Here is a 26,239-nt window from a genome sequence, read left to right as displayed (position 1 = left end):
TGGGAGGTGGTCTGGGGTCGCGATAAAGCTTCCCAGAAGACGTGACGTATGAGCTGAACCCCCAACAATGAGTAAAGGGATGAAGGTAAAGCTGAAGGAGAGAGGAACAGCTCCAGGCACAGAACATACAAGGGTCCTGGGGCAGGAAAGAGCTAGGGGAGGAAGGGAAAGGAGGCAGCAAAAGGGAGAGAGTGGTCTCAGGTGGCCTGGAGGGTCAGCGAGACCAGCGGGGCAGAGCTGGGGTCTGTGTCCAGAGAGAACTGTGACGAGGGGCATGACTTTAAGCGGGCATATTAAAAAGCACCCTCTGGCAGCCACGCAGGGTAGAAGAATGGGGACAGAGTGGAACAGAAAACCCGGGTAGGAGAGCATTCTGCTCGCCCAGGGCGGAGATGACGGCACTTGGATCGTGGGCCGCTGGGGTGCAAGGTGCCTGGGGCCTCCGGGGCCTTCTCACTTACGGCGTGCTGACTCCAAGCAGCAGCACAACCCTCCGCGTTCCCAGGGACGGTCTTGCTGCTGTACGGGTGGGTCAGGCCCACACACACCTGGGAGGGAAAAGCACACACATGCGCGCACACACACACACACACACACACACACACACACACACACACAAGGACAGGTCAGAAGCAGACAAGGGGCCTCCCCCTGGGCCCAGCCTCCTCTCCAGCTGCACCCCGGAGCCCACTTACGTAGGGGTGTCCTGCCTGGTAGCCCAGGACTATCGTCTGCAGGGTCTCCTCTCGGCCGTTCAGGACCAGCCTGGTTTCCAGGGAGCATCGCTGGTGTGGCCTGTCCGCCGTGAAGGTCTCCTGCAGGAGCAGACTCCGCGGGATGGGCAGAGGCAAGGGGTGCCTGGCGTAGAGAGAGGATAACGGGCCAAAGAATGGCTATTAAAACAACTGGCAGGGGCGGGGGGCCACGGGGCCCCGTGAGCTCAGAGGGGGCCTGTCGCAAGCTTGCAGAGCGAAGACTGTCACAGAGAGAACATGAGGACATACCCCGGCCCTGCGCATTATAATCTGCCAATCGACCCCTATTCCCCGTCTCACCTCGCCATCTCGACAACCCAGGGACCGGGGCACAGCAGGGGTCATCCTCGCCCCTTGGCAGCAGAGACCCAAGCACAGGCAGCACCTGGGGTCTGTCACCTTGGTTGACGCCTCTGTGCCTCGGTGTTCCCACCTGTGAAATGGGAGCTAAAATACTAGCCCCCCCCCCCCCCATGTCACACGGTGGTTGGGACCATTGGACAGAAAGTCTACACAAAGAGTACAGGCTCCCTAAGGGCCAGGACTTCTGTCTTTTTTATTCTCTGTTTTCCAGACACCCAGAAAAGTACATGGCACATAGTAGGTACTCAACAAACAGAAACAAAACAAATGAATGAATGAGATCTATGCAGATAACAGCTGCTAGTACTTTTCTGTTACTGCTGTTTGGACACGAGATGACCAAGGTCACGCAGAGGGTCTGGACATGGCCTGGAGTTCATGAAATCCCCCCTCTTACATCCCCAACCACAAGAACCACCTTTGCAACCAGCTGTGTCTCTAGGAACTGAAAACATTCCCCAGAACGGCTTTCAGGCTGGGGTACGGACAGATTTCTGCTCCCAGGTTTCTTAGCATCCGAATGGAAGGGGGACTAGGGATGTGGGGGCTTCCAAGGGACGCAGATGGCTGGTCTCTGAGCTCCAGGCTCTGTCTGGGCCCCGCAGGCCAGCGTGGACCTCCCAGGAGCACAGCTCACTCTGTCCCCCGTGACCCTCCACGCTGCAGAAGCAGAGGCCTGGGCAGACAATGCTCCTAAGGGGAAGGGCCTGCATGTACCTGAGGAAGAAGGTCCCCCGCTTCTGGTACAACTTCCCGTCACGTGTCACCTCCTCCAGCTTGCCCTCCAGCTCCAGGCCCTGAGGCCGGCCACTCATGCTGGTCACCAGAGCCACCAGTGACACGTGGGTCTTCCGAGGCTGCAACAAAGACCAGGCTGATGGGGACGGATGGCCAGCGGGGACCGAGCTCCTTAAACCTCCCGCCCGGGGGTCTAAGGGGCTCCTCCCCCTGCCCGTCCACTGCCCTGGGTATGGCATCTGACAAGGGCTGCTGAACTGCATGGCAGCCTCACCCTGGATCAGACAGCAATGTCGCATGGTATCACCACCATGCCTGCACCTCCCCAGGCGTCCAGCGGGGAAACGAACTTCTCAGGCTTCTGGCTCCACGAGGCAGGGCTTTGCTAGCACGGGTCTGTGCTAATATGGCTAGTTTCCATTTACAAACAGAGAAACTGGGCTCAGGGAAGCCCGAGGTCATAGACCAAGCTAGTGGCACTGAGCCCTCTCCCACCCCAGGGGAGAGATCTGAGGTCTCTGAAGAGTGGCGCCTCCAGCAAGGGCTACCTGGACATACCTGCTCCATGTGCCTGTAAGCTGCCGTTAAGTTCACCTCCTGCAGGGGGCCCTTCAACCAGCCGTGCAGTATCTTAAGCTCCTGGCTGTTCTCTGCGTGGATCTCACTCTTCAAAGTCGCACCCCACGCTGATTCTACTTCAGTCCGGCTGCGGAAGAGGCTCTGTGCCAAGGCCATCGCCGTGGACACCTACATCGAGGAAGTGGAGGGTGACCCTATGTTCTCCCCTGGGACGCCCTTTCTCCCCATTACCACTTGGTGAACTCCTACCCATCCTTCAAAACCCCTCCGATACCACCTCCGGGAGGCCTTCCCCGTCTGGTCCCCGCAGAATTGGTTGATTCCCACAGGGTCTTGAGGAAAGAGGAAAAACTTCCCTCCATCTCTCAGCCCTGAACAGAGGGAGAATCTGAGTTATCAGAGAAGAGAACTCCCTTCCCCCTCTCTCCTCTTCAGCTTGGAAAGGGAATATGGTCTCACGGGGCCACCATTATCAGCAGGCAGGGTCTCTGTGTCACAAGGGACACACACATGCGGGTGGCCTTCTTTCCCTGCATCATCGCTGTGGTCTTCAAAGGCCTGGGAAGACTGGGTGTTGTTCTGGCTTGTCCTGGAGCTGGGGGAGGGAGGACACTGTAGCCCCACACACGGCTGTGCACCCCAGCCCACGGCCCCCGGCACAGGCCCCACCAGGAATAGCACCGTGTCTGTACCCTACAGGCCACTGTCCACTGTTCACACAGCTCCGAGCCTCAGGAGAGGGGGCGATGGGGTCAAAATGGGGTTTAGGGATTACTGAACCCACTGCCAAATACTAGAAATCCGTGACACCTTGTCCCGTAGGTCACTGACCCTCGGGTCTCCCCCCAGAACCATACCCACCACCACCCCCGCAAACGCCAGCCGTCCATTTCAGTGAAAGCCACCTCCTACCCACACAGCTGCTCGGCCAGAGCCTTGGGGTCATTTACGTCGTGTCTCGCGCTCCCTCCTCCCCACTGACAATCCACCAGCTCATCTGTCAGCTCCAGATTCAAACGTGGCTCTGGCTGCCACGTGCTAGTCCCTCCTGAGTCCCCAAGCTTGCCAGTGATGCCCGACTCCTCACGCCTCCATCCCGCTCCCACTCTGCCCCTGACTCAGAGGGGAATGCACCGTCCCCAGATGGGCCCATGGAGCTGCCTCCTTCTGGGTCCAAGTCAGGCCTGGACCTCCTGCTGGGTCCCCCCATCATCCCAACACGGGGAGGGGATGGATGTGCCCGGCTCCCTCGTGGGACACCCAGGGCATCTTCCACTGACTGGGTTTCTTTCAAATCTCTTGGCTTCTGAGATCAAACAGGTGCACAGAAGCATACTTAATTACATCCAGCAGCTGGTACAAAAGTCACCTATGACCTTGAAGGAGTTTTTATTCTGGTTTTCCGCAAAAGCCTGAGGTCTGCCTACTGTTGAGTTACCCTCCAACCTGCCTTCCTATTTTTATCAGCTGCTAAGCAAGAATATGGGAAAGTGAGGGCGCCCGGGTGGCTAGCTGGCTGAGCGTCCGATCTCAGAGTGTGTGAGTTTGAGCCCCGCACTGGGCTCATTTGTTAGCACAGAGCCTGCTTTGGGTCCTCTGGCCCCCTCTCTCTGCCCCCTCCCCCAAAATCAATCATTAAAAAAAAAAAGAATATGGGAAATCGAGATGGGATGGGGGGATGGGGTGGTCCCCTCTCCCAAATTCACTTAGCGACTAATTCTCAAGACTGTACACACGGGGTCATCCAAACCGCCCCCATCTGTGACCTGATCTCAGGTCTGCGTGTTCTCCCTGGCTCCTGGGCCCAGAGTCCACCTGCGGGAGGGGAGCAGGGGGCGTGGCTGGGCATGCGCACCCGGAGGTAAGTGGTAGTCGGGGTGTAGATGTGGATCTTGCCCTCCCTGTCGCGGCCCCGACGCCTGCCGGCCACTTTTATCACCAGGTTCTTGAGGGTCCGAGCTTTGCCCAGCGTCAGCTCCAGGACAGCCTGGAAAGTGGGCCGGTGGGGCCAGTACAGCCTGTGAGCCATCGAGACCATCAGCCAGGGACTATCCAGGTTCAAGGCTCCTGCAAGAAGTAAACAGAGAGAAGTTGGACACCCAGTATGAAAAGAGCTACTGGCAGCTTCGAGAGGTGCCTCATCACATCCACTATGGGCAGGTTTCACAACTGGGAATGGGTGAGAAGGGGCAGAAGGGAACTTTGCAGAAGGCTGGTGATGCTCTGAATCTTGCAGGGGCTACACAGGTGTGTGCACCTGTCAAAACTCACTAAGTGGCACCCTGGAGAGGTGTGCATTCCACCCTAGTTAACACCACACACACTGGAATACTTAGGAGTGGAATGTATGGATGTCGCCAGCTCACTTAGAACTGCACCAACGAATAACCTGGACGTGGTAAGGGGACGGATATGTGATAACACAGGGGGAATAAAAATGGAATCGTAGAATCTGGGTTAAGGGTACGTTGGGGGGCGCCTGGGTGGCGCAGTCGGTTAAGCGTCCGACTTCAGCCAGGTCACGATCTCGCGGTCCGGGAGTTCGAGCCCCGCGTCAGGCTCTGGGCTGATGGCTCAGAGCCTCGAGCCTGTTTCCGATTCTGTGTCTCCCTCTCTCTCTCTGCCCCTCCCCTGTTCATGCTCTGTCTCTCTCTGTCCCAAAAATAAATAAACGTTGAAAAAAAAAAAAAGGGTACGTTGGTGTCGATGATACAATCCACGGTACTTTTCCATAGGTTGGAAGTTTTGTCACAGTGACATGTTGGGCAAAAGGTATATATGCAGATGGGCACCTGGGTGGCTCAGTCGGTTGAGCGTCTGACTCTTGATTTTAGCCCAGGTCATGATCTCGGGGTCGGGAGACTGATGCTGACAGCCTGCTTGGGATTCTCTTTCTCTCTCTCTGCCCCTCCCCTCCTCAAAATAAATAAATAAACATCAAAAAGAAAAAGAAAGGTCCACAGATACAGGTCCCAGGGCTCCCCATCCAAATGCTCAACATGGAAGCTTCCCAGTCAACAAGTGCACCCCCAAACCTCCAAACACATGTAGAACTCCTTCCAGAGTAGTTCTGAGTGGTCAATTCTTAAACATAAGCACACACCTAAGCCTTGCGTGGCATTCGAGGAAAGCCACTCACAGAAATTCAGAAAACAAAAGTTAAAAGAAACTCAGAGAGAACAAGTCAAAGCCCCCAAATTCTCTTAGGTCTTAGAAAGGTAGGAGGAGTTGTGTCCGTGAGCAAAACACTCTAAGAAGAGAGCTCCCAGGAACAACAACAACAACAAACAGAGCTCTAGAAAACAGAAGAGAGCCAAAATTTAAACGTAGTTGAAGGGCTGGCAGAACTTGAGGAAACAGGTCATCAAAACAGAACAGAAAGATAAACAGAAGGAACAAAGGAAAGCAAAGAAAGAAAATTAGAACCTCAGTTTCTGGAGCCTATCTGACCAGAACACAGAGGGAAGGAGATTATCAAAGAAACTGTACAAGAAAACTACCAGACCTGAAGGACACTTCCAAGTTGAAAGGGTCTACGCAAAGTGCCCAATACAATGGATGAAAGAAGATGCATGTCAGGGCACATCATAAGATCCGAAGATGCTGAGAATACAGAGACATTCCAAAAAGCTTCCAGAGCGTAAGAAAGTGGTCACATACAAAGGCCGATGGACCAAAAATAGTATCTCAACTGTATGAAAGGACAGTAGAGCAAAGTCCTCAAAATCCCAAGGGGAAAACGAAAATTATCTACTCAGCCAAGTTACCCAGGTAGAATGAAGCCAGTTTAAACATTGGGGGAGCAAAACATTTACATCCTATTATGAGCTGAACTGTGTCTCTCAAAAATATACCAAATCTCACCCCCTCAGTGTATCTCACAACGTGACCTTATTTGGGAGTGAGGTCATCGCAAATGTAAGTAGTTATGATGAGGTCACACTAGAGTAGGGTGAGCCCTAAAACCAATAGGACTGGTGTCCTTGTAAGAGGAGGGAAGTCTGAACCCAGGCATACACACCAGGAGAAAGCAATGTGACAACAGAGACAGAGATGAGAGCAGTGTGGCTGCAAGCCAACAAACTCCAAGTAGTGATGGCCACCACCACAAGCTAGGAAGAGTCAGGGAAGGATTCTACCCAGGGTCACAGAGGGAGCACGGCCCAGACAACACCTTGAATGCAGAATTCTAGTTTCCAGAACTGGTGAGAGAATTCATCCCTGTTCTTTTAAGCCGCTCAGTTTGTGGTCATTTGTTAAAGCAGCTTTAGGAATCTAATACCTCTCTCAGGAAGCTACTGGAAGATGTGCTCCATCAAAACAAAAGAGTAAATCAAGAAAAAAGAGGACATAAGTGCAAGAAACAGGGCTGTGACCCAGAGAAGTAGAAAGAATTCTCAGAATGATGGGGAAGGGACACCCCAGAACCACAGCTGTGCAACTGGTCTACATTGGAGAGGGACAGTGGTTCCAAGAAGAAGGTCTCCAAGAAAAATATGGGAACTAATTGAAGCTGATGCATAATCTCATGTGTTTGGCCATCTGGAGAAGAGTTTTGCACTTATGCTTAAAAAACTGGGGATAATTAGTAAGAGGAAAATAGGAAACTAACCAAACAGGGGGAAAGGCCATTATAACTCCAGGAAAAACAGAAAGTCAGCTTTGTGTCTCAGCTAAGAAGGACATTTATAGAGTCACAATTAAGTAAACAGTGGATGTTCACAGACCAACTCTTTTAGCGGGACAAAGAAAAACAGATATTCGAAAAAGTCTGGTTAAAGAGTTACATTATCATCTTGTCTGGTAAAAAATATATGAAGAATGTCTAAAATAGAAAAATCAAGAAATAGCAGTATAATTATATTATTTTAAGAGCTGAAGAGTTTAATAAGAAACAGACAAAAGAATTTATAATGGTTGCTGTATTAAGTAAAACTCTGGATAGAAAGATATGAAGCAGACAATTACAGTAATTGTTATAAACTAGCTTTTTAGTTTAGGGATGCCTGGGTGGCTCAGTTGGTTAAGCGTCCAACTTTGGCTCAGGTCATGATCTCCTGGTTCGTGGGTTCGAGCCCCACTTCAGGCTATGTGCTGACAGCTCTGAGCCTGGAGCCTGCTTCAGATTCTGTGTCTCTGTCTCTCTTTCTCTGCCCCTCCCTCACGTGCATGCGCACTCTCTCTTGCTCTCTCTCTCTCTCAAAAATAAACATTAAAAAAATCTTTAAAAAACATTTAAAGAAATATTTCAGGTACATACATCAGTGGAGAACATCTGATGGGCCCCTATGTAATACTCACCCACCTTCAACAATTACCAACTCAAAGTTTCTACTTTACTTTTCAAACTATGTATGACTACAATAAGAATACAATTAATTCAAGGATAAACCACGGTAAATCCAGTTTTTCAAGGCGAGAGAGTGTTCCAAGGAGCAGCAACAGCATGTGCAAAGGCTCTGAGGTCTCTGGGGGAACAGAAAAGAAGCCAGGGGGACTGCAGGGTAACGGACAACAGGTGAAGTGGGGCGGGGTGAAACTGGATAATTAGTATATCAATCTTGACATCCAGGCAAACAAAAAGGAAAGGTATTCCAGGTAAGGGGCATAGCCCAAGCAGAGACCTGGGGGCCAGAAATCTCAACCGCTAGCCAGAGTCTCCCTAAATGACACTCACCTTCCCATTTCCACAGAGTAGCTCTAGAGGTGTCTTTCCACCGCAAGCCGGCCGCAAAGGGCAGCTGTCCGTTGTCCTGAACCTTCAGGTGTGTGCTGCTCTCCACGTGGGGCTGCCGAAGGCTCAAGTGGTACAGCTGCGTACGGTAATCCACCTGCCTCTCAGGCACCTGGAGCGCAAACTGGAGAAGACCCACCGTCAACATGCTGGTCAGAGCACTCCACTCCCAACCTACAACATTCCACTGGCTCACCAGGACAGCCACGGGTCGGCCCGAGTTCCCCAGGTATCAGGAACTGCCCAGCCCAGGCCACCCCTAAGGAAACCCTGTACCCATCAGCAGTCACTCCCCACTGCCCCTGGAAACCATTAATCCAATTTCTGTTTCCATGGATTTGCCTATTGTGGACATTTCGTATCCGTGGAATCATATAATATACGGCCTTTGGTGTCTGGCTTGTTATATTTAGCATGACAATTTCAAGATTCACCCATGTTGCATTGTAGCATGTATCAGAACTTTATTCCTTTTTATTGCTGAACAATATTCTTTTTTTTTGTTTTTTTAATGTTTGTTTATTTTTTTTTCATGTTTATTCATTTTTGAAAGACAGAGAGAGAGCACAAGCAGGGGTGGGGCGGAAAGAGAGGGGGACACAGAATCCGAAGCAGGCTCCAGGCTCCGAGCTGTCAGCACAGAGCCCGACGCGGGGCTCGAACCCACAGACCGTAAGATCATGACCTGAGCCAAAGTCAGACGCTCAACTGACTGAGCCACCCAGGCGCCCCTATGTTTATTTATTTTTGAGGGAGAGAGAGAGAAGGAAAGAGTGTAAGCAAGGGAGGAGCAGAGAGAGAGGGAGACAGAGAATCGGAAGCAGGCTCCAGGCTCGGAGATGTTAGCATAGAGCCTGACCCGGGGCTTGAACTCACGGACCGTGAGATCATGATCTGAGCTGAAGTTAGACGCTTAACCTACCGAGCCACCCAGGCGCTGCAGGAGCCTTGCCATGTTAACATTCATTTTTCAATCCAGGAACATGGGATGTCTCCCCATTTATTTCAGTTTCTTTAATTTCTTTCAACAACATTCTGTGGTTTTCAGAGTATTCGTTTTACATTCTGTTGTTACTTTTATGCTGAAGTATTCACCTTTTCTGACACTATTACATAAGGAATTATTTCCTTAATTTCATTTTCAAGGTTTTCATCGCTAGTGTAGCGAAACACAACTGACTTTTGTATATTTATCTTGTCTCCTACAACTTTGAGGAACTCATGTATTAGCTTTAATAGATTTTTTTGTGTGGATTCATTAGGGTCTTCTACAGAGGACATAATGTCATCTGCAAACAGAAATAGTTTTACTTCTTCCTTTCTGATCTGGACATCTTTTATTTTTCTTGCCTCACTGCCCTGGCTAAAACCTCCAGTTCAATGTTGAATAGAAGTGGTGAAACCTCCAGTTCAATGTTGAATAGAAGTGGTGAGAGCAGACATTCTGTCTTGTTCCTGATCTTAGAGGGAAAGCATTTAGTCTTTCACCATGAAGGATGATGTTGGCTGTGGATGTTTCATAGATGGCCTTTGTCAGGTTGAGGAAGTACTCTTCCATTGCTCATCTGTTGGGTGTTTTTACCATGAAAGGATACGGGGATTTGCCCAATACTTTTTGCTGCTTCTACTGATCATCTCATCTTCTACTGATGCATCCTTTATCAATATGGTGTATTACCTTGATTTTCCAATGTGAAACCAACCTTGCATGCCTGGGATACAACCCGTTTGGCTGTGCTATGTAATTCTATTTACATAGTGCTGAATTTGGCTTGCTAGTACCTTCTTGAGGATTTTGCATCTATATTTATAAGAGGTCTTGGGTTTTTCTTTTCTCCTGAGGTCTCGGTCTGGTTTGGGCACCAGGATGATACTGGCCTCAGAGAATAACCCAGGAAATGATTTCTCCTCTTGACTAATCATTCAGTAAATTATTTTACAATAAATTAATTCTGGCACAATCCAGTCCAGCCAAGAGGCTAAGAGCCTAAGGTTTGCAATGAGACATCCTGGAGTTTCTATTTCAATTCTGCCACATGGTAGACCTGTGGTCAGGGACACCTCAGACCAGCGTGTTGACACAATTTCCATTCCAAAGAATGAGGATAGATAGTGGTTACTTCACTGGGCTTAAATGAGATGCTACCAACACAGGTGACGTGTGGCCTGGTAATAATAAATGGCTCATCACTACTCCCTCTGTCCTTCCCTCTTCTGTTCCCTGTCAGCATCTTAAGAATAAATAGTATCTTGGGGTGCCTGGGTGGCTCAGTCGGTTGACTGTCCGACTTCGGCTGATTTCATGGTTCGTGAGTTTGAGCCTCACATCAGGCTCTGTGCTGACAGCTCAGAGCCCGGAGCCTGCTTCGGATTCTGTCTCCCTCTCTCTCTGCCCCTCCCCTGCTTGCACTCTCTCTCAAAAATAAAGTTTAAAAAAAATTTTTTTTAAATAATAAATAGTATCTTATTTATACTTGTCCCCCCAGAACCTAGCAGGGTGTCCGCCATATTCAGAAGCTTGCAGAAACACCGCCCAGCTTTCATGTCTTTCCCAAAACCCTGGGGGCCAGATGCTTTCCAGAAAGAAGATGTTTTCACAATTTAGAAGAGTAACGTAATGCGTGTACTGCAGTCGTGGAAAGAACTGTCAATCACGTCCGAGTTCTAATTTTTTCGAATGTCCAACAATATAAAAAAGCCATCTGCAGTAGAATAAATACAGAAAAGATGGTTCTCAGCCTTCCTGAGCGACCAGGGAAATGCAAATTCAAACTACGAGATATCCTTTCCACCCATATCAGCAATATTTTTCCGGTGGTAAAAGTCACATATGGGTGAAAGGAAACTGCTCCTCTTGGATGTGGCTGGAGGGGTGGGGGACTGATTCGAGCATTTTAGAGGGCAGACTGTCAAAAGGCAGCCAGTTAAAAATATACAAATCCCAGTTGTGCATTATGACCTGTGTCCCAGAGATACACACGTGCCCAGGGAGGCATGTGTAAGGATGTTCAGACTCGCTCTGCTAGAAACCACAAGAGTTACACGGCCAAATAAGATACAATACAGCAGCATAGGGAACATGATGAACGTGTTTAAAAGAATGGATGAGATGTCTACAAAGTAACAAATTCCTCCTACACGGGTAGCTGAAGGTCTCACAAAGCAAGACTCACCAAACAAAACTAAATGCTTGTGACAGGCCCACAGAGCAAACAACAGAAAGAGATCTCCTTTCCAGCGCCCGGGAATATAACTGCTGTTCCTTCTAGAAGGGGCCAGGATGTAAGAAAGAACTAAGAACGAAGTTTTTAGCTTCATTCTGAATATTACTTTTTTTTTTTTCCACAAGGGGAATTTATTCACAGAGTGTTGGTATATATAAAATCAATTTAATACTTGAGAATAAAGTTCATCAAGAAGACCAAAGACTTGTATACTGGAAATCACAAAATGTTGGTGGAAGGAGTTAGAGAAGATACAAATACATGGAGAGACATCCAGTCTTCACAAATACAACCCAGAGCAACCTACAGGTGTAACTCAATCCCCATCAAAAACTGCAATCACATTTTGGTGTGTGTGTGGCAGAAACAGAAAAATGCATCCTAAAATTCATATGGAATCTCAAGGGACCCCAAACAGTCCAAACAGTCTTGAAAAAGCAGCACGAGGTTGGAGGCCTCACAAAGCTATGGTAATCAAAACAGTATGGCAGACAAAAAGGCAGCGACGTACAGACCAGTGGACCAGAATGGCGCGCCCAGAAGTCAACTCTCACATTTGTGGTCACATGATTTCCAACAAGCACAGTGAGCCCATTTGGTGGGGGGAAATCCCAGTCTGTTCAACACTCCGGCGCTGGGACCTCTGGATATCCACACGCAAAAGAACACAATGGGACGCTTACCTTACACCACACACGAAAGTTAATTCAAAAGGGATCAAACACCCAGTTGACAGTTTAAACTAGAAGATCCCTAGAAGAAAGCATCAAGGAGAAACGACAACATTACATTTGGCGAGGATTTCTTGGATAGGACCCCCAAAGCACAGGCCAGGAAAGTAAAAAGAGATCAATTGGACCATCTGTGAGTTTAAAACTTGTGTGTATCGAAGGCTGGTATCAACAGATGGAAAAGGCAATCCACAGAATGGGAGAACGTACTTGCAAACTATGTATCTGACACACAGTTACCGTCTAGAAGGTACAAGGAACTCTTACAACTCAGTGTCAACAAAGCAAAAAGGGGTTAAGGACTCAAACAGACATTTCTCCAAAGAAACAGACCAACGGCCGCCAAGGGCATGAGAAGATCTCAATATCCCTCATCGTTAAGGAAATGTCAATCAAAATCACAATGAGGTAACACCTCACACCCATTAGCGCGGCTACTATCAAAAACAACAGGAAACGACAAGCGTCAGTGCACACGCAGGGACCCTGGAACCCTCGTGCGCTGCTGGGGTGGGGCGGGGGGTGGGGAGGGAGTGTAAGATACGCAGCCACTGTGGCCATCAGTATGGCTGTCGCTCGAAAAAAATTAAAAATACAATTACCATCTGATCCATCATTCCACTTTTGGAGTTATCTACCTAAAAGAATTAGAAACGGGGACTCGAACCGATATTCATACACCCACATTCACAACAGCACGTTCACAGCAGCTAAAACACGGAAGCAACCTAAGGGTCCATCAACAGAGGAACAGAGGACAATGTGATGCACGTATCCGACGGCACATTATTCGGGCTTGAAAGGGAACCCATTCTGACACCAGCTACAGCCTGGACGAACTTGGAGGATGTTACGCTAAATGAAAGAAGCCAGTCAAAACGATACAAATACCATAAGATGCCACTTATATGAGGGACCCCGGGCAGCAAGAGGCGTGGAGAGTAAAAAGGAGGTTGCAGGGGCCGGGGGCGCGGGGAGTGGCGAGTTATTCTTTACTGGGGACAGAGTTTCCGTTGTACAAGACGAAAGGTTCTGGGGGAGGCTGGTGGTGACGGTTGTACCACAGCGTGAGTGTCCTTAATGACACTAACCAGTACATCTAAAGATTGCAAAAAAAAAAAAAAAAAAAGTCAATTTTATGTTGTATGTATTTTGTTACAATTAAAAACATTTTTAATATTTTTTTAAATCTTTATTTATTTTGGAGAGAGAGACAGCGTGCAAGCAGGGGAGGAGCAGAGAGGGAGGCAGACGCAGAATCCAAAGCAGGCTCCAGGCTCCTAGCTGTCAGCACAGAGCCCGACGCGGGGCTCGAACTCACGAACCGTGAGATCATGACCTGAGCCGAAGTCGGACTCTCAACCGACTGAGCCACCCAGGCGCCCCTGATTAAAAACATTTGTAAACAACTTAAAAACACACACCCAAAGTGTGTGCCCTGCAAGAGTACATCGCCTGTTCAGGGGCTAAGCGCTCAGTTACACTTTACTTATAGAAAAGCGCTAGCCCTCCGGTAAAACCTGAACGTGAAGCCGAAGCTGGCGGTGACCCTGCAACCAAGGCCTGAAGGGATGTGGTGACTGGGGGCGGGGGGAGGGGGGATGCCCAGCTGCCACCAGGCAATGCTGCGGTTCTGTGCAGCCCGCGCTTACCTCCACGAAGTAATTGCTCAGGGCCGGGCCGGAGTCATTCTGGAAGGTCTGGCTGATGCGGAACTGCCTCTTACCGCTGCTCTCGTTCCAGTGCTTCCCATAGCTCACCTCCAGGTGGGAGTGCAGGTGGCCCAAGCCCTCCTCGTGCCGGAGCTGAAGCTGGGGACCCCCCCCCCCCCAAGGAGATCCACGAGGAAGCCTGGTCTGCCCAGTCCCTGGGCCTCCTCACTGCCACCCACCATGGCTCCTCTGGGCAGACAGTTCCATAGGAGGTGAATGTCTTTTCGCATTGACTTTGATTTCGTAAAACAGTGCATTAGAATACGGTCCACCTTTGAGACTATGTGGTCCGTACCCCTTAAATCCTGAGCGTGGACTGAGTGAAATCCGCGGCCTCTTGCCCCCACTCTCTACGGCAGCCTCCGGCTCTCTGATAGAACCTCAGTGGATCAGGGTTTCGAACCTGGCATCCTGCCACCCTCTCTCACATCTCCACACCAGGTTCGTTCATGTATTCATTCACTGAACACATTTTCCCCCAAGTACCAAGTAGGTACTATGCCCAGCACTGGGCATCAGATACCCAACAAGGAAGACTCGAGGAGATCCCGCACTCATGGGGGCAAGAATCCAGTGGGAGAGGAAAATGTGAAATAAGTCAATTAACAAGGGAACATCGGCTTCTCCCTTCTGCTCACGCTGCCAGCCACTATGGCGAACTGTGAGTTCCTATCGCTCCAGCTCTCCCTCCTGCCCCAGGACCTTTGCACTTGCCATTTCCCCTTCCTGAAGCATGCTTCCATAGGAACAGAGTCGTTTCATGGTTTCATTTTCACCTTAAGATGTACTTTTCCCAAAGAAGCCTTCCCTACCACCCCATCCAAACTAAATTCCCCACTGTTATGCTTCCTCAGTCTCTGCCCTGTTTACCATCCATGTCCCCTACGGCTCCCTTGGTTTGGTCTCTCTCTCTCTCTCTCTCTCTCTCTCTCTCTCTCTCTCGCTCTCTCTCTCTGCCCCCACCCAGCAACAGCATGGCACAGGCCAGGCGCTGCCTTGTGCACAGCTCTCCCGAGTGCTAGGCACACAGTAGGTATTCACTAAAGACCAAATGAACCAATGGACGGAAGCCTGAGACTGCAGCTCCAACTCCAGCCCCGTTCCCATACGTGACCTTGACCAAATCTCTCTGTGGGGATGAGCTCTGGGCCCTCTCCAGACGCCCCGCCCACCCACCCAGGGCACTCACCTTGTGGCTGAGCGCTGGGGCCTGCGTGCAGTGGAGCTCGTGGTCCAGCTCTAGCTCATAAGCTGCCTCTGAGCCACTGTGCGTCCGCAGCTTCTGGCTGGTGCCGCATTCTTGCGCCAGCTGCCTCGCCTGACCTACGCGGGGCAACCCGAGACGCCTGCCCGTCGTCCGCCAGCAGCCCTCCATCCCCATTCCCGGGACACGGGAGCACGCAGCCCAGTCTCGGCCACCCCCACCCCTGCCCCGGATCCACTTGCCGTCACTCGCTGGAACCTACGGAAGGGGAGGGAGGGTTTAAGGGACAGACTTAAATATCTTTTTTTTTTTTTTTAACTGGTGGGTGCTCAGGTCTATTCAGGGCCGACAAAGTGACCAGGTGGCTAAGGAACAGGGTGATGAAAGGACAAAAGGCAAGAGGGCACTTCGGCCCCCAGAGCCAGAGCCCCAGGAGAGGGCGAGGGTCCCGCCACGTCGGCCCCCGCCCAGCTCGAGGTCCGTACCCAGGAGGCCGTACTTGATCCTCAGGGAGCTGGTCCAGAGGCGGCCCCGCTGCTGCACCAGACCCAGGACGCGCAGCCCCACGAAACCCGGCACAGAGAGCTCGCCGCCCAGGACCACGACCTGCAGCCCGTCCTCCGCCTTCTTCTCCAGCAGCACTGCGGGGGGAGCGGGCAGTGAGAGCGGCAGGACTGGTGTGGCCGGGGCTCCCTTCCGGGGGGCCCCGGGGACAGGGGTGCTGGTGGAAAGGATGCCCCGGTGTCTGCCGAGGAACACCGATGTCAGAGCACTGACCCTACTACTTGGGGGCGACCCCGAAAGTCACTTTTGTGGGTCCAGGCCAAAAGTCTTCAAATAGAAAACAAGACAGATCAGAGGAGAAAAACAATGCCTCGGAGGCCATCTGGGGAGGCCTCTGGAAACCTGTTTCTGTGACCCCAACGTCCAGCCAGTGACAACACCCGGAATACCCAGGCCAGGGAGCCAGCAGGCCCTGCCGTCATCCCCCCAGAATCTCCCAGAACACCCACGAGGAGCATAGCCACAGGGCTGCACCGCAGCTCTGGCATCAGGACAGGCACCTGCCAGGCTGTCCCGTGCCCAGGCCAGGCCACGTGCTCAAGGTTGAAGCCGTGCCCCGTGCAATTTGGGTCACAATGCAAAATGTGCATTTTACACATGGTGGAATATGGGCCAGAATTAAGAGAGTCCAAAAGCTGCTGTTCTGGGGTTCATGGAAGGTAGTTGGCGTCGAGGGGAGCCTCTGGGGGAGGCATCGAAGGGAAGGCATGAGCAGGTACGGAGCCTGGATTTTCCCTTGGGGGGGATGTTAATACTGGCAGGTTTCGAGGGCATGGAGACTCCACGTGGGGTGCTTGGCCCTCCCCCTCCTGTAGCCTGGCGCCCTGAAGAGAGGGAGTGGGCAGGAGGGGGCCCCTCTTCCTACCTGACAGGTGCGCCTGGTCACTCAGCACGTTGCTCAGCAACACGGAGAAGGCCAACCGGCTGCCTGCCTGCCGGCTGAAGTGCCCGGTGAGGACCACAGGGCGGCCCGCCGTCACCAGCTTTGCCTCCAGCTGGGCCTCAAACCGCTGGGGCTCACCGCCAGCTGCTGGCCACAGGTCACTCCGGCCCTAAAAAGGCCCCACCATCACCGGGGGCGGGGCTGGGCTTGGCCAGCAAGCCCAGCTCCGCCCACAAGAACTGAGACAGACTGGACAGGGGACGGAGGACGGAGCTTAGCCAATAGCCTTCGCGGCTGATCCTTCAGACTCCTATGCCCAGCTCAAGGATTCCCTTTTCCTATTGCACTGACACCCACCTATCACTGTACAATTTACTTATTGATTTTGTCTGTTACAATGGAAGCCCCAAGAGGAGAAAATTGTGTGTGTCTCTTTCACTGAGCTGTCTTCCAAGTACCCGGCACACTATGGGTGCTTGATAAATAGAGAAAACAAAGACGCTCAAACCTATGGGTTTCAATCCCCTCCTTGGTCTCCCCATCTCCCTCTGGACCTTCTTTGGAAATAGAGGCTTTGCATATGAGCGGGTTATAAGGTCACGAGGCCGGGCCCTACTCTGGAATGACAGATGTCCTTACAAAAAGAGGACATTTGGACCCTGACAGAGGAAGACAGCGTGAAGACAGAGAAAAGATGCCACCAGGCAAGGGACGCCTGAGGCCACCAGAGGCTGGGAGGGAAGCATGGAGGACATCCTGCCTCCCAGCCTCCCAAGAGCCACGGAGGCTCCAACACCTTGATTTTGGACCTGCGGCCTCCAGAGCCGTGAGAAATTTCTGGTGTTTCAGCCACCTAATTTGGGGGGGTGTATTTTGTTAGAGCAGCCCTGGGGAACTAATACAGACTGCTTGGGGCGCACACTGCTGTTTCTTCTGGAAATCTGGGGAGCGGCATGCTTTAGCTTGCCTCCCTCTACTGACCTTAAAGCATGCTCCTGAATTACTAATATGACTGATTTTTTTACCTAAGTGGTAAGATACGAGCCCACGTTTCTCTCCTTTATACATCTCTGAGTACCAAGAGGTCACAAATGTTATGGGAGGAGGACACAGCAATGGTGACGTCAACTAGTAAGCAGGGACCCTGGGACTCAGGCCGGATATGCCCGGAAGGTGGCAGGTGCCAACGTGGGAGGCCCGAGGATATGGAGATATGGAGCAAACCTTGATGTAGTAGACGTCTCGGTCGTCCATTATCAGCTCCAGGTGACCCACGCGGCCGCTCTGGAGAGTCTCGATCTTTCCTGGGGACAACACAAGAGTTTAGGGACCAGGGTTCGCCATTCTGCCCCTGCGTTCCCCCAGGACAACATCCTGCCAGTTTTCTTATCTCTGGGCCCTGGGAACACGGAGGGGACGCGGTCATTACCGTCTAGCTCCAATTTCTTCCTGAGATGCAGAAGCTTGAGCCGGAACCTCCCCTGGGGCAAGCTGTAGCTGACGTCCACCCCGACGTCCCTGGGCACGTGTGACTTGGGCGTGCCCATGAAGACATGAGCCGAAGCTTCCCGAGGGAGCCAGCCATCCTTCTGGAAACACAGGAGACTGCTCAGGCTCCAGAATCTCATCCAGTCAGAAGGTTCTCCCTCTTCCCGAGGGAAGACCCGCATCCCCACCACTCAAAAACTTGAGTTCTTAGGCTCCTCCTTGACCTTGCAAGGCAAGAACCAAATCACAAATCTGGAGATCTCGAGCAGTACCTAGGGAAGAGCAAAGTCCTACAGGAAACTCAGGACCACATCTACAGGGACTTGGTTTGTCCAGCAAATAGCCTGGGGAGAAGCAAGGCATGGCACCCACCAGGGGCACCCTGAGCAGATCCCCTCAGATCCCTTATCCAGCTCAGCGCACGTATCTATGAGTCTCTGCACAGTGTGCTAACACCTGGCACCTGGGCCTCCAGAATGTTGCCCTCCTGTGCGTTTTTACAGGAGTTAAAAACAAAAAACAAACAATTGCAGCTTCCCAGCCTCACGAGGACCCCACTCTGACCTGGAACCCATGCTCCAGGGCTCCCCCAGGATCAGGAAGAAGTTGCTGCTTCACCTGATGTCACTCCCCACTCACCTTCTTCTCCTTCCCTATTCTTTAAAAAAATTTTTTTTTACATTTATTTATTTTTTGAGAGACATAGAGAGACAGAGCACAAGTTGGGGAGGGGCAGAGAGAGAGGGAGACACAGAATCAGAAGCGGGCTCCAGGCTCTGAGCTGTCAGCACACAGCCCGATGCGGGGCTCAAACTCACAAACCGCGAGATCATGACCTGAGCCGAAGTTGGATGCTTAACCGACTGAGCCACCCAGGTGCCCCTCTTCCTTCCCTATTCTAACTTCCACACTCTCTTACTAGGTCGTCCTGGAGCCTTTTCTTAATCACTTTGACCCAAATCCTTGACTGAAGTCTGCTTCTAGGACAACACAGCATAAGACAAGAGCACCCTTTGAGACCCCGCATCATCGTACGTTCTTTCACTACTTGTAAAGGTTCACTACTGTGTATGAGGCTAGTTGTAGGCACAGGGAGTGTGACTGAGCATTAGATACCCAAAGACCCGTATTCTCATGGCACCTATATTCTAGAGGGGAGGGACCACCAGACACAAATCTACACAGGACGGCACCTGGTAAGAGGTACTCTGCTGACAAATTCAGTGTTTGGGGCCAGACAGGGTAGTCAGAGAAGGCTGCCTCTGAGGAGGGGGCATTTGAGAAAACAAAGGAAGCAAGAGAGAGAGCCAAGTGGATGCCTGGGAAAGAGTATTCCAGCCAGAAGAAACAGACAGTGCAAAGGCCCTGGGGTAGCAATGTGCTTGGTGTTTAAAAAAAAAAAAAAAAGGAGACCAGTGTGTGGACAGTGGTGAATCTGGTAAAGAATTTGGGAGATGAGAAGGACAGGCCAGTGGTTCAGGGTGTTTGGCGCCTACTCAGAGTGACAGAAGCCACTGGAGAGCTCTGAGCAGAGGAGGGACAAGAACCTTCTGGGGTTTCAGAAGACCTATCTGGCTGCTAGGGGAGAACAGATGGTAAGGAGACCAGAGCAGACACTGGGAGATCAGATAGGAGGAGGCTGTTGAATGCCCATTCTGTGCCAGATGATGGGGACACAGGAGAGAGAAAAACAGGCACTGAAGTTCTTTCCAGGAACTGAGTAGCCAGTGGGGAAGACAGGCAGCAGCCAAGGAGCTTTAGTAACAAACATGAAAATGATCTAAAGGGAAAGAGCATGGTTCTATTAGAGCAAGTAACAAAAGAACATGACTGCATTGGGGTCATCAAGGCAGGCTTTGCTGAGCAGGGGACGTGTGAACTGAGACTGGAAGATTCAGAGTTGACAAGTCAGACAGCCAGAGACAGAGGATCAGCCTGTGCAAGGGTCCTGAGGCAGGAGGCAGACCACAGTTGGACCAGCCCAGCCCAGCCGCTCCAGAGAGGAGCCCCATGTCCTCACGAGGCTGATCCCAGAGTAGAAGACCTAGGGAGACCCACAACTTGGCTGGGGAAGGGGGGACCATTCCAGAGGGCCTACCTGGGGGTGGAAGGTATAGGCAGCTTCCAGGAGGTACTGCTGAAGGCCCTGGTCCTGCTTCTTCAGTGTCACAGCCGCCAACACAGGCAGCGAGAGCAGGGAGGGCTGACCAGCTGGTGGCCAGGTGACTTCTGTGCACAGCTGCCAGCCCCAGGTGCGGGACCCTGTGGAGAAAGGGGAGTGGGCAGCACTGGGCAGCAGAGAGCTAGAGAATTCCAGGCGGGAGCCCACGGCTGCTCACGCAGCAAAGAAAAAGCTTCTCCACTTGCTTCTGGGAACCAGTGCCATGTAGACCAGGGTCCCTCAACCCTCGGCACTACTGACCTGACGTACTGGGCTAGTCAAGCCTCTGTTGCAGGAGCTATGCTAGTTACAACAACCCAACTGTCTCAGACATCGCCAGATGTCCCCTGGGGGGGGCGGGGAGGGTGGCAAAATCACCCTGGCTTGAGGACCCCAGTGCAGACATGAAGAGTGTGGGCAGTTGTGTGTAGAGGAACACAGGCTCCCGAGCAAGACTGCCTGGGTCCGAATTCCAGCTCTGCCAGTTCCTGGCTGTGTGACCTTGGGCAAGTTGCTAAACATCTCTGTGCCTCAGTGTTGCTCATCGGTGGACTGGAACTGAGAACAGTTCCTGCCTCATGGTGTTACTGTGGGGACTCAAAGAGCCCGTCAGTGTTCAGGACAGCGCCCGGCCTAAAGTGGTCAGTTTGTTTAGATGGACCTCTCCCTGACTTTACTCCTAAAATGACTACAAAGATCCGCTCTGGTTTGGAGAATTTCCGCCCCATTTTTTTTTTTTTTTTTCAGCTTTGCTGAAAAATAACGTGATGTTATTACCAGATAATTTTCTAATGTTGTTAAAATATCTCCTTCATTACAGGGTTTGAAAGTTACAGGTTGGGGCGCTCGGGTGGCTCGGTAAATGTCCGACTTCAGTGCAGGTCATGATCTCACAGTTCGTGAGATCGAGCTCTGCATCAGGCTGAGTGCTGACAGCTCGGAGCCTGGAACCTGCTTTGGATTCTGTGTCTCCCTCTCTCTCTCTGCCCCTCCCCCACTTGCATATGCTCTCTCTCTCTGTCTCTCAAAAATAAACAAACATTTTTTTTTTAATTTTTTTTTTAACGTTTATTTATTTTGAGACAGAGAGAGACAGAGCATGAACGGGGGAGGGTCAGAGAGAGAGGGAGACACAGAATCCGAAACAGGCTCCAGGCTCTGAGCGGTCAGCACAGAGCCTGACACGGGGCTCGAACTCACAGACCGCGAGATCATGACCTGAGCCGAAGTCGGACGCTTAACCGACTGAGCCACCCAGGCGCCCCTAAACAAACATTTTTTAAAAATGTAAAGTCATAGGATATCTCAGTAACTCACTAAACCGGAAGTTGGAGGGTTTTACTTTTCGTACAAATGGCCAGAGAGTAAATACTTGAGGCTTGGCTGATCATAGAGATGGTCTGTCACTACTACTCATTTCTGCCATTGAAGGTCAAAAGCAGCCACAGACAATAGGTCAACAAATGGGCACGGCCATGTACCAATAAAACTTTATTTCTGACCAGTGAAATATGCACTGCACAAATTTTCCACACTTTGAAATATTCTTCCTCTGATTACTTTTCACCCATTTGGAAATGTAACAACCTATTCCTAGCTCGCAAGCCTTCCTAATGAGCCAATCACCCAGGACTGGATCGCTGAGTTGCATCCTGTTTTCTGCCCTTGTAAACAATGACGCCGTGAACATCTTTGTGCATAGCACATTTTATTGGCTTGTTTTCATAGGGTAGAGTTCTAGAAGCAGAATCAAAGAGTTAAGGGGTATAAATCCTTCTCGGGCAGGAGAGCAACTCTAGCATTTGGAGTTGTCCTTGGCCCCTTCGGCTCCCAGATGCCCAACTGGGGACAGCAATGGCAAGGACCCTACCGCCTACCTTCTTTGTCAGTACAGGACTGGGCCTCAGAAGGGCTGCGGGCATTACTGAGGCTCCTCACGCCATCCCCGGTGACAAGGTACAGCTTAGAGCTGGGTGGAGAAAGAGGAAAGTCCTAAACAAGTCATTTTCATTCATTCTCCGGACAAATACGCCTTGAGCTGCCACAATTTGACACCAGGGCAAATGCCACCATGAGCAGGACAGGCCTCTGGAGAACTCACCCACAGCACTGGTGACAAGTGCCATGATAAACCTGAATGGGGGCAGCAAGGGGTCTGTCTTGGGGACAGGGCAAGGCCTCCGTTAGCTGGGAGTGTGTGGGTATCTGCAGATGTTGACATGTGAGCAGAGACTTAAAGGATGAGAAGGAGCCGGCATTCTAGACAGCGGGAATAGCAAGTGCAAAGGTCCTGGGGTGGGAATAAAGAGGCCTCTTTAGAAGCACATAAAGGGTGGCTCAAGGGCGTCAGGGTGGAGGGAGAGGGACTGAGTGAAAGGCAGGAGGTAGTGGAAGGAAACAGGTAAGAGGTGGGTAGGACCCCCATGAAGAAGGACAATCACGTAAGACCTGGATTAGGCAAGGAGCAAGTGGGGGGTTTTAAACATTGTCCAACTGTCACCTCTCCAGGAGGCTGGGAACAAGCTGGTCCCAGGAGAGAGCCCTGTAAGAGCTCCCACCTCCACTCCTTGGCCCCCGCAGTGCGTCACACACTCCCACACAGGACACTCACTAACACAGGCACACGCAAACACACACACCATCAGACAGGCACACTCTCACACACTCCCACACACATGCATATTCACCTAACAGACTCACACGCACCCCCTTCTGCACACACACAGGCTCACCTCACGCACTTCTACTCTCAGACACATGTGAACACACACACACACACGTACACAGGCGCACACACTGACGATCACGTGCACACGCTCACGGGTGCTCACAGACTCGCGTGCATGAGCCCTCAGGCCCCGCCCACGCCTGCCCACGCCCTCGCGCGCAGGGGCAGGCGCTCACGGCCCCGCCCACTGGGGCAGACAGCCCACCTGAGGCTGAGCAGCTCCACAGGCTCCTCGGGCGTGTTCAGATGCACCTTGAGGTCTCGACTCTTCCTCGCCTGGATCCCGCCATCCAGGCTGGCGGTGCCCCGGATGCCGGTCACCCACCTCAGCCCGGCCTGCCCCAGGGCACCCACCGTGCCCATCTGCGCTGAGATCCGGAGCAGGGCGCTGAGGGGAGAGACAGACGCTAGCTGTGTCCCGCGGACCCGGGGGGGCCGTAAGCCCAGCGCCCGCTTGCCCACCACCCCCCGCTGTTCTCCGAATCTCGAGCCAGAGCGGCCCGTGCGCCGGGGTCATCGCTGGCCACACTCCAGGGGCACCGAGCCCTTCACGCACCGTCCTCCCAGTCCTCACCATCGTCGGCCTCAACTCATAGGCGCAGACACAGGACGGGACAGGTAAGACCACCCGCTCGGGGCCCATGGCTGGGATGAAGGGTAGCAGGATGGCGACCCGGGCTGTCTGAGCCCCAGTCGGGGTCTTCGTGCCAAAGAGCAGCACGCAGAGGATGCCCACACTAGCCCCGTCAGACCCAGAAAGCACGGACAGGCCAGCCGAGTCAGTCCCGCTGCAGAATCAGACCGAGCACTGAGCAAACTCGGCCCGTGCTGTGTGGCCCTGGACCCACAGCGCACCTGCCTGGAGCCCGGCTCCTCCACCATGGGCAGGAACGAGGACAGTGCCCACCTCGTGGGTGATTATGCGGAGTCCCCAGACTCAGTGCCCACACATCTTAAATGGCCCTCCCGCTCTCCCTCCTCCCCTCCCCTCAGAGGCAGCGTGGAGCAGGGGGAAGCGTGGGCTGTGGCAGGAGACTGGAGTCCCCACTGCCTTGCACCGCCGTGCTTCCTTGGGCCCGTGCTGTCACCTCACTGAACCTCAGTCTTCTCATCTGTGAAGCGGGCACAGCTGCCCGGGACCTCCTTACAGTCTCTTGGCACAAAAACAAAACAAAACAAAACAAAACCCACCAAATCACAGGAGCTGGTGTGACGGATGGTCTGCAGAGCAGGGACCCCGTCCAGCCCAGAGTGGTGCCCGCGCTCTCTGCAGCCCTCTGCAAGGGGAGGCCCCTCCTCGCCCCCCTCCCTCCCCCAGCTCCAAGGAGCCAGCTACCTGGGCTTGACGTAACCATTCACAGAGAAATCCAGGGGCTGCTGGAAGCTGGCAGTGCCTCGCACTCGGACGCTGATGGCAGCCGAGGCATTTAGGGTCAGCCGGGCTGGAAGGCCAGACATGGTGGGGAAGGTGAGCTCCTCCAAGGCCAGGTTCAGCCTCCGGTTCACCTGTACCTCCTGCCCCTGCAGTCACAGAACCGTAGTGATGCAGGTGACAGCCCCCGGAGCGGGCCAGGCATGCACGGAGCACACACGACCTTATTTGATCCTCACACAAGGGGCGGGGGGGAGGGGGGAAGGAAGGGATATTATCCTTGTCCCCTGTTTCCAGAGGAGAAAACCGGGCCCATCAACACATGAAATCATCTGGCCAAACCCACGTACGTAGAACCAGGTGTAGCCGAGTTCAAACTCAGACAGTTTACTGTGGAAAAGGATCAGGGTCAGAGGTGAGGGACCCAGGGTCAGTCAGGTAAGGAGTGCAGGCGCCGCCCACGATGCAGAGCACTTACTGGTTTTTCACTTTTTTTTTAATTTATTTTTCAGAAAGAGAGAGTGCGAGTGGAGGTGGGGCAGAGAGAGGGAGACACAGAACCCGAAGCAGGCCCCAGGCTCTGAGCTGTCAGCACAGAGCCTGATGTGGGGCTCGAACCCATGAACCGTGAGATCATGACCTGAGCCAAAGTCGGATGCTTAACCGACTAAACCACCCAGGCGTCCCACTATTATTGTTATAATATCATTCCCATTTCACAGATGCAGAAACTGAGGCCATGACTAGTTAACACTCCCCAGGAGGTAAGAGGTGGAGCTGGGATTTGAACTTGGGCAGCCTGGCTTGAAATCCCACTATCTTAAGTCTGAGAAGTACTGTAATACTTTTAAAGCACCAAAGGAAATGCCACAGGGCCAGCAGGGCGGGGAGGGGGCGAGCCCAGCCTGAGGTACCTTCAGGAGCTTGACCGCCAGCTCGGCCAGGCTCAAGGACTGGCGACTCACGCGGCTCCCCATCACCCCGCAGTTCATGACGCTCAGCTCGTGCCCAAACACCTTCACGCTCAGCTCACAGCGCAGCGCCCGCCTCTCCGTGCGCCTCCGGGTCACCTGAGGGAGAAGCCAGGCGACCAGCATCAGGTCTGGTGCCTGGACAGTAGTGGGGGCGGCGGGGGGGGGGGGTGGTCCAGAGGGCAAGGTCAAGGGCTTTTGGTGTCTGGAACGTGGCTTGCCAAACTCACGGCCCACAAGCAGAATCCAGACGTGTGTTTTCCTTGACCTGCCCAGAGCCCAGTACGGTGTGTGTGGGTGTGAGTGTTCTAACAATCCTTTTGTTCTGGAATAACCTTAGATTTACAGAAGCGTTGCCAAGATGGTACGAGCAGCTCCCATACACCCCTCGCCCTGTTTCCATGCTCAGCGTCTTTCACTGCCAGGGTCAGGGCGAGAGCTGAGAAGCTGACACAGACACGGACTAGCATCAAAACTGCAGACACTACTCTGATTCCACCACTTTTTCCAGCCCCGTTCTCTCTGTTCCAGGACGCCATCCAGGCACCACACTGCATTTACCTGCCCCACCTCTCCCATCTGCACTAGTCTCTGACACAGTCTTCCTGTGTATTTCACGCAGTGTGGACCTTTTGAAAATTGGATCTGTTTCCAACATTTAAACATTTAAGAAATGACACGTAAAATCCACATTCTCTTGCTTCTCGAAAGATACAAGTATTGGCCTGCCTCCCCCCCTCCTCCACCACCACAAGGGGCAGAAAGAGGTGAACAATAGCTGCCACTTTTAATGGAGGCATATGCTCCCGGAACCTGCCACGGACCCCACCTCTCCCTGTCGCCTCTCCAACACGGAGGCCAAGTATTGTGGCCATTATCGCTGTGCTTGTGCAAAAGAGATCTTTGGTTAGGACTCTCCATCAAGAGTGTGAAAATAACAGACAAAAACAATTGTAGATTTTTTTTTCTTTGAGAGAGAGAGAGAGAGAGAGAGAGAGAGAGAGAGAGAGAGAATCTCAAGCAGGCTCCACA

The 26,239-nt window shown here is 52.3% G+C and overlaps 1 protein-coding gene across 1 annotated transcript in view; it reads right to left on the bottom strand.

Moving 5' to 3' along the window:
• LOC124518034 (uncharacterized) overlaps positions 1-26,239 on the bottom strand; it is a 141,037-nt gene that overhangs the window by 76,637 nt on the left and 38,161 nt on the right. Inside the window, exons 17-33 of the mRNA XM_047087816.1 lie at positions 25,151-25,306; positions 24,201-24,385; positions 23,070-23,252; positions 22,014-22,105; positions 20,074-20,237; positions 17,917-18,076; positions 17,712-17,791; positions 16,470-16,656; positions 15,526-15,681; positions 15,026-15,159; positions 13,777-13,935; positions 8,113-8,293; positions 4,291-4,502; positions 2,415-2,603; positions 1,836-1,975; positions 696-858; positions 462-548 (exon numbers count right to left, since the gene is read on the bottom strand). Coding sequence (XP_046943772.1) covers positions 462-548; positions 696-858; positions 1,836-1,975; positions 2,415-2,603; positions 4,291-4,502; positions 8,113-8,293; positions 13,777-13,935; positions 15,026-15,159; positions 15,526-15,681; positions 16,470-16,656; positions 17,712-17,791; positions 17,917-18,076; positions 20,074-20,237; positions 22,014-22,105; positions 23,070-23,252; positions 24,201-24,385; positions 25,151-25,306 — 2,628 coding nt within the window. The remainder of the gene's footprint in view (positions 1-461; positions 549-695; positions 859-1,835; positions 1,976-2,414; positions 2,604-4,290; positions 4,503-8,112; positions 8,294-13,776; positions 13,936-15,025; positions 15,160-15,525; positions 15,682-16,469; positions 16,657-17,711; positions 17,792-17,916; positions 18,077-20,073; positions 20,238-22,013; positions 22,106-23,069; positions 23,253-24,200; positions 24,386-25,150; positions 25,307-26,239) is intronic.

Source organism: Lynx rufus, unplaced genomic scaffold (assembly GCF_022079265.1).
Source record: "Lynx rufus isolate CCGP_SWC_20201006 ecotype Redwood Valley unplaced genomic scaffold, mLynRuf1.p SCAF_23, whole genome shotgun sequence".
NCBI classification, from domain to species: domain Eukaryota; kingdom Metazoa; phylum Chordata; class Mammalia; order Carnivora; family Felidae; genus Lynx; species Lynx rufus.
The sequence above is the reverse complement of the archived record's forward strand: the minus strand, read 5'-3'. Positions and strand labels throughout refer to the sequence as shown.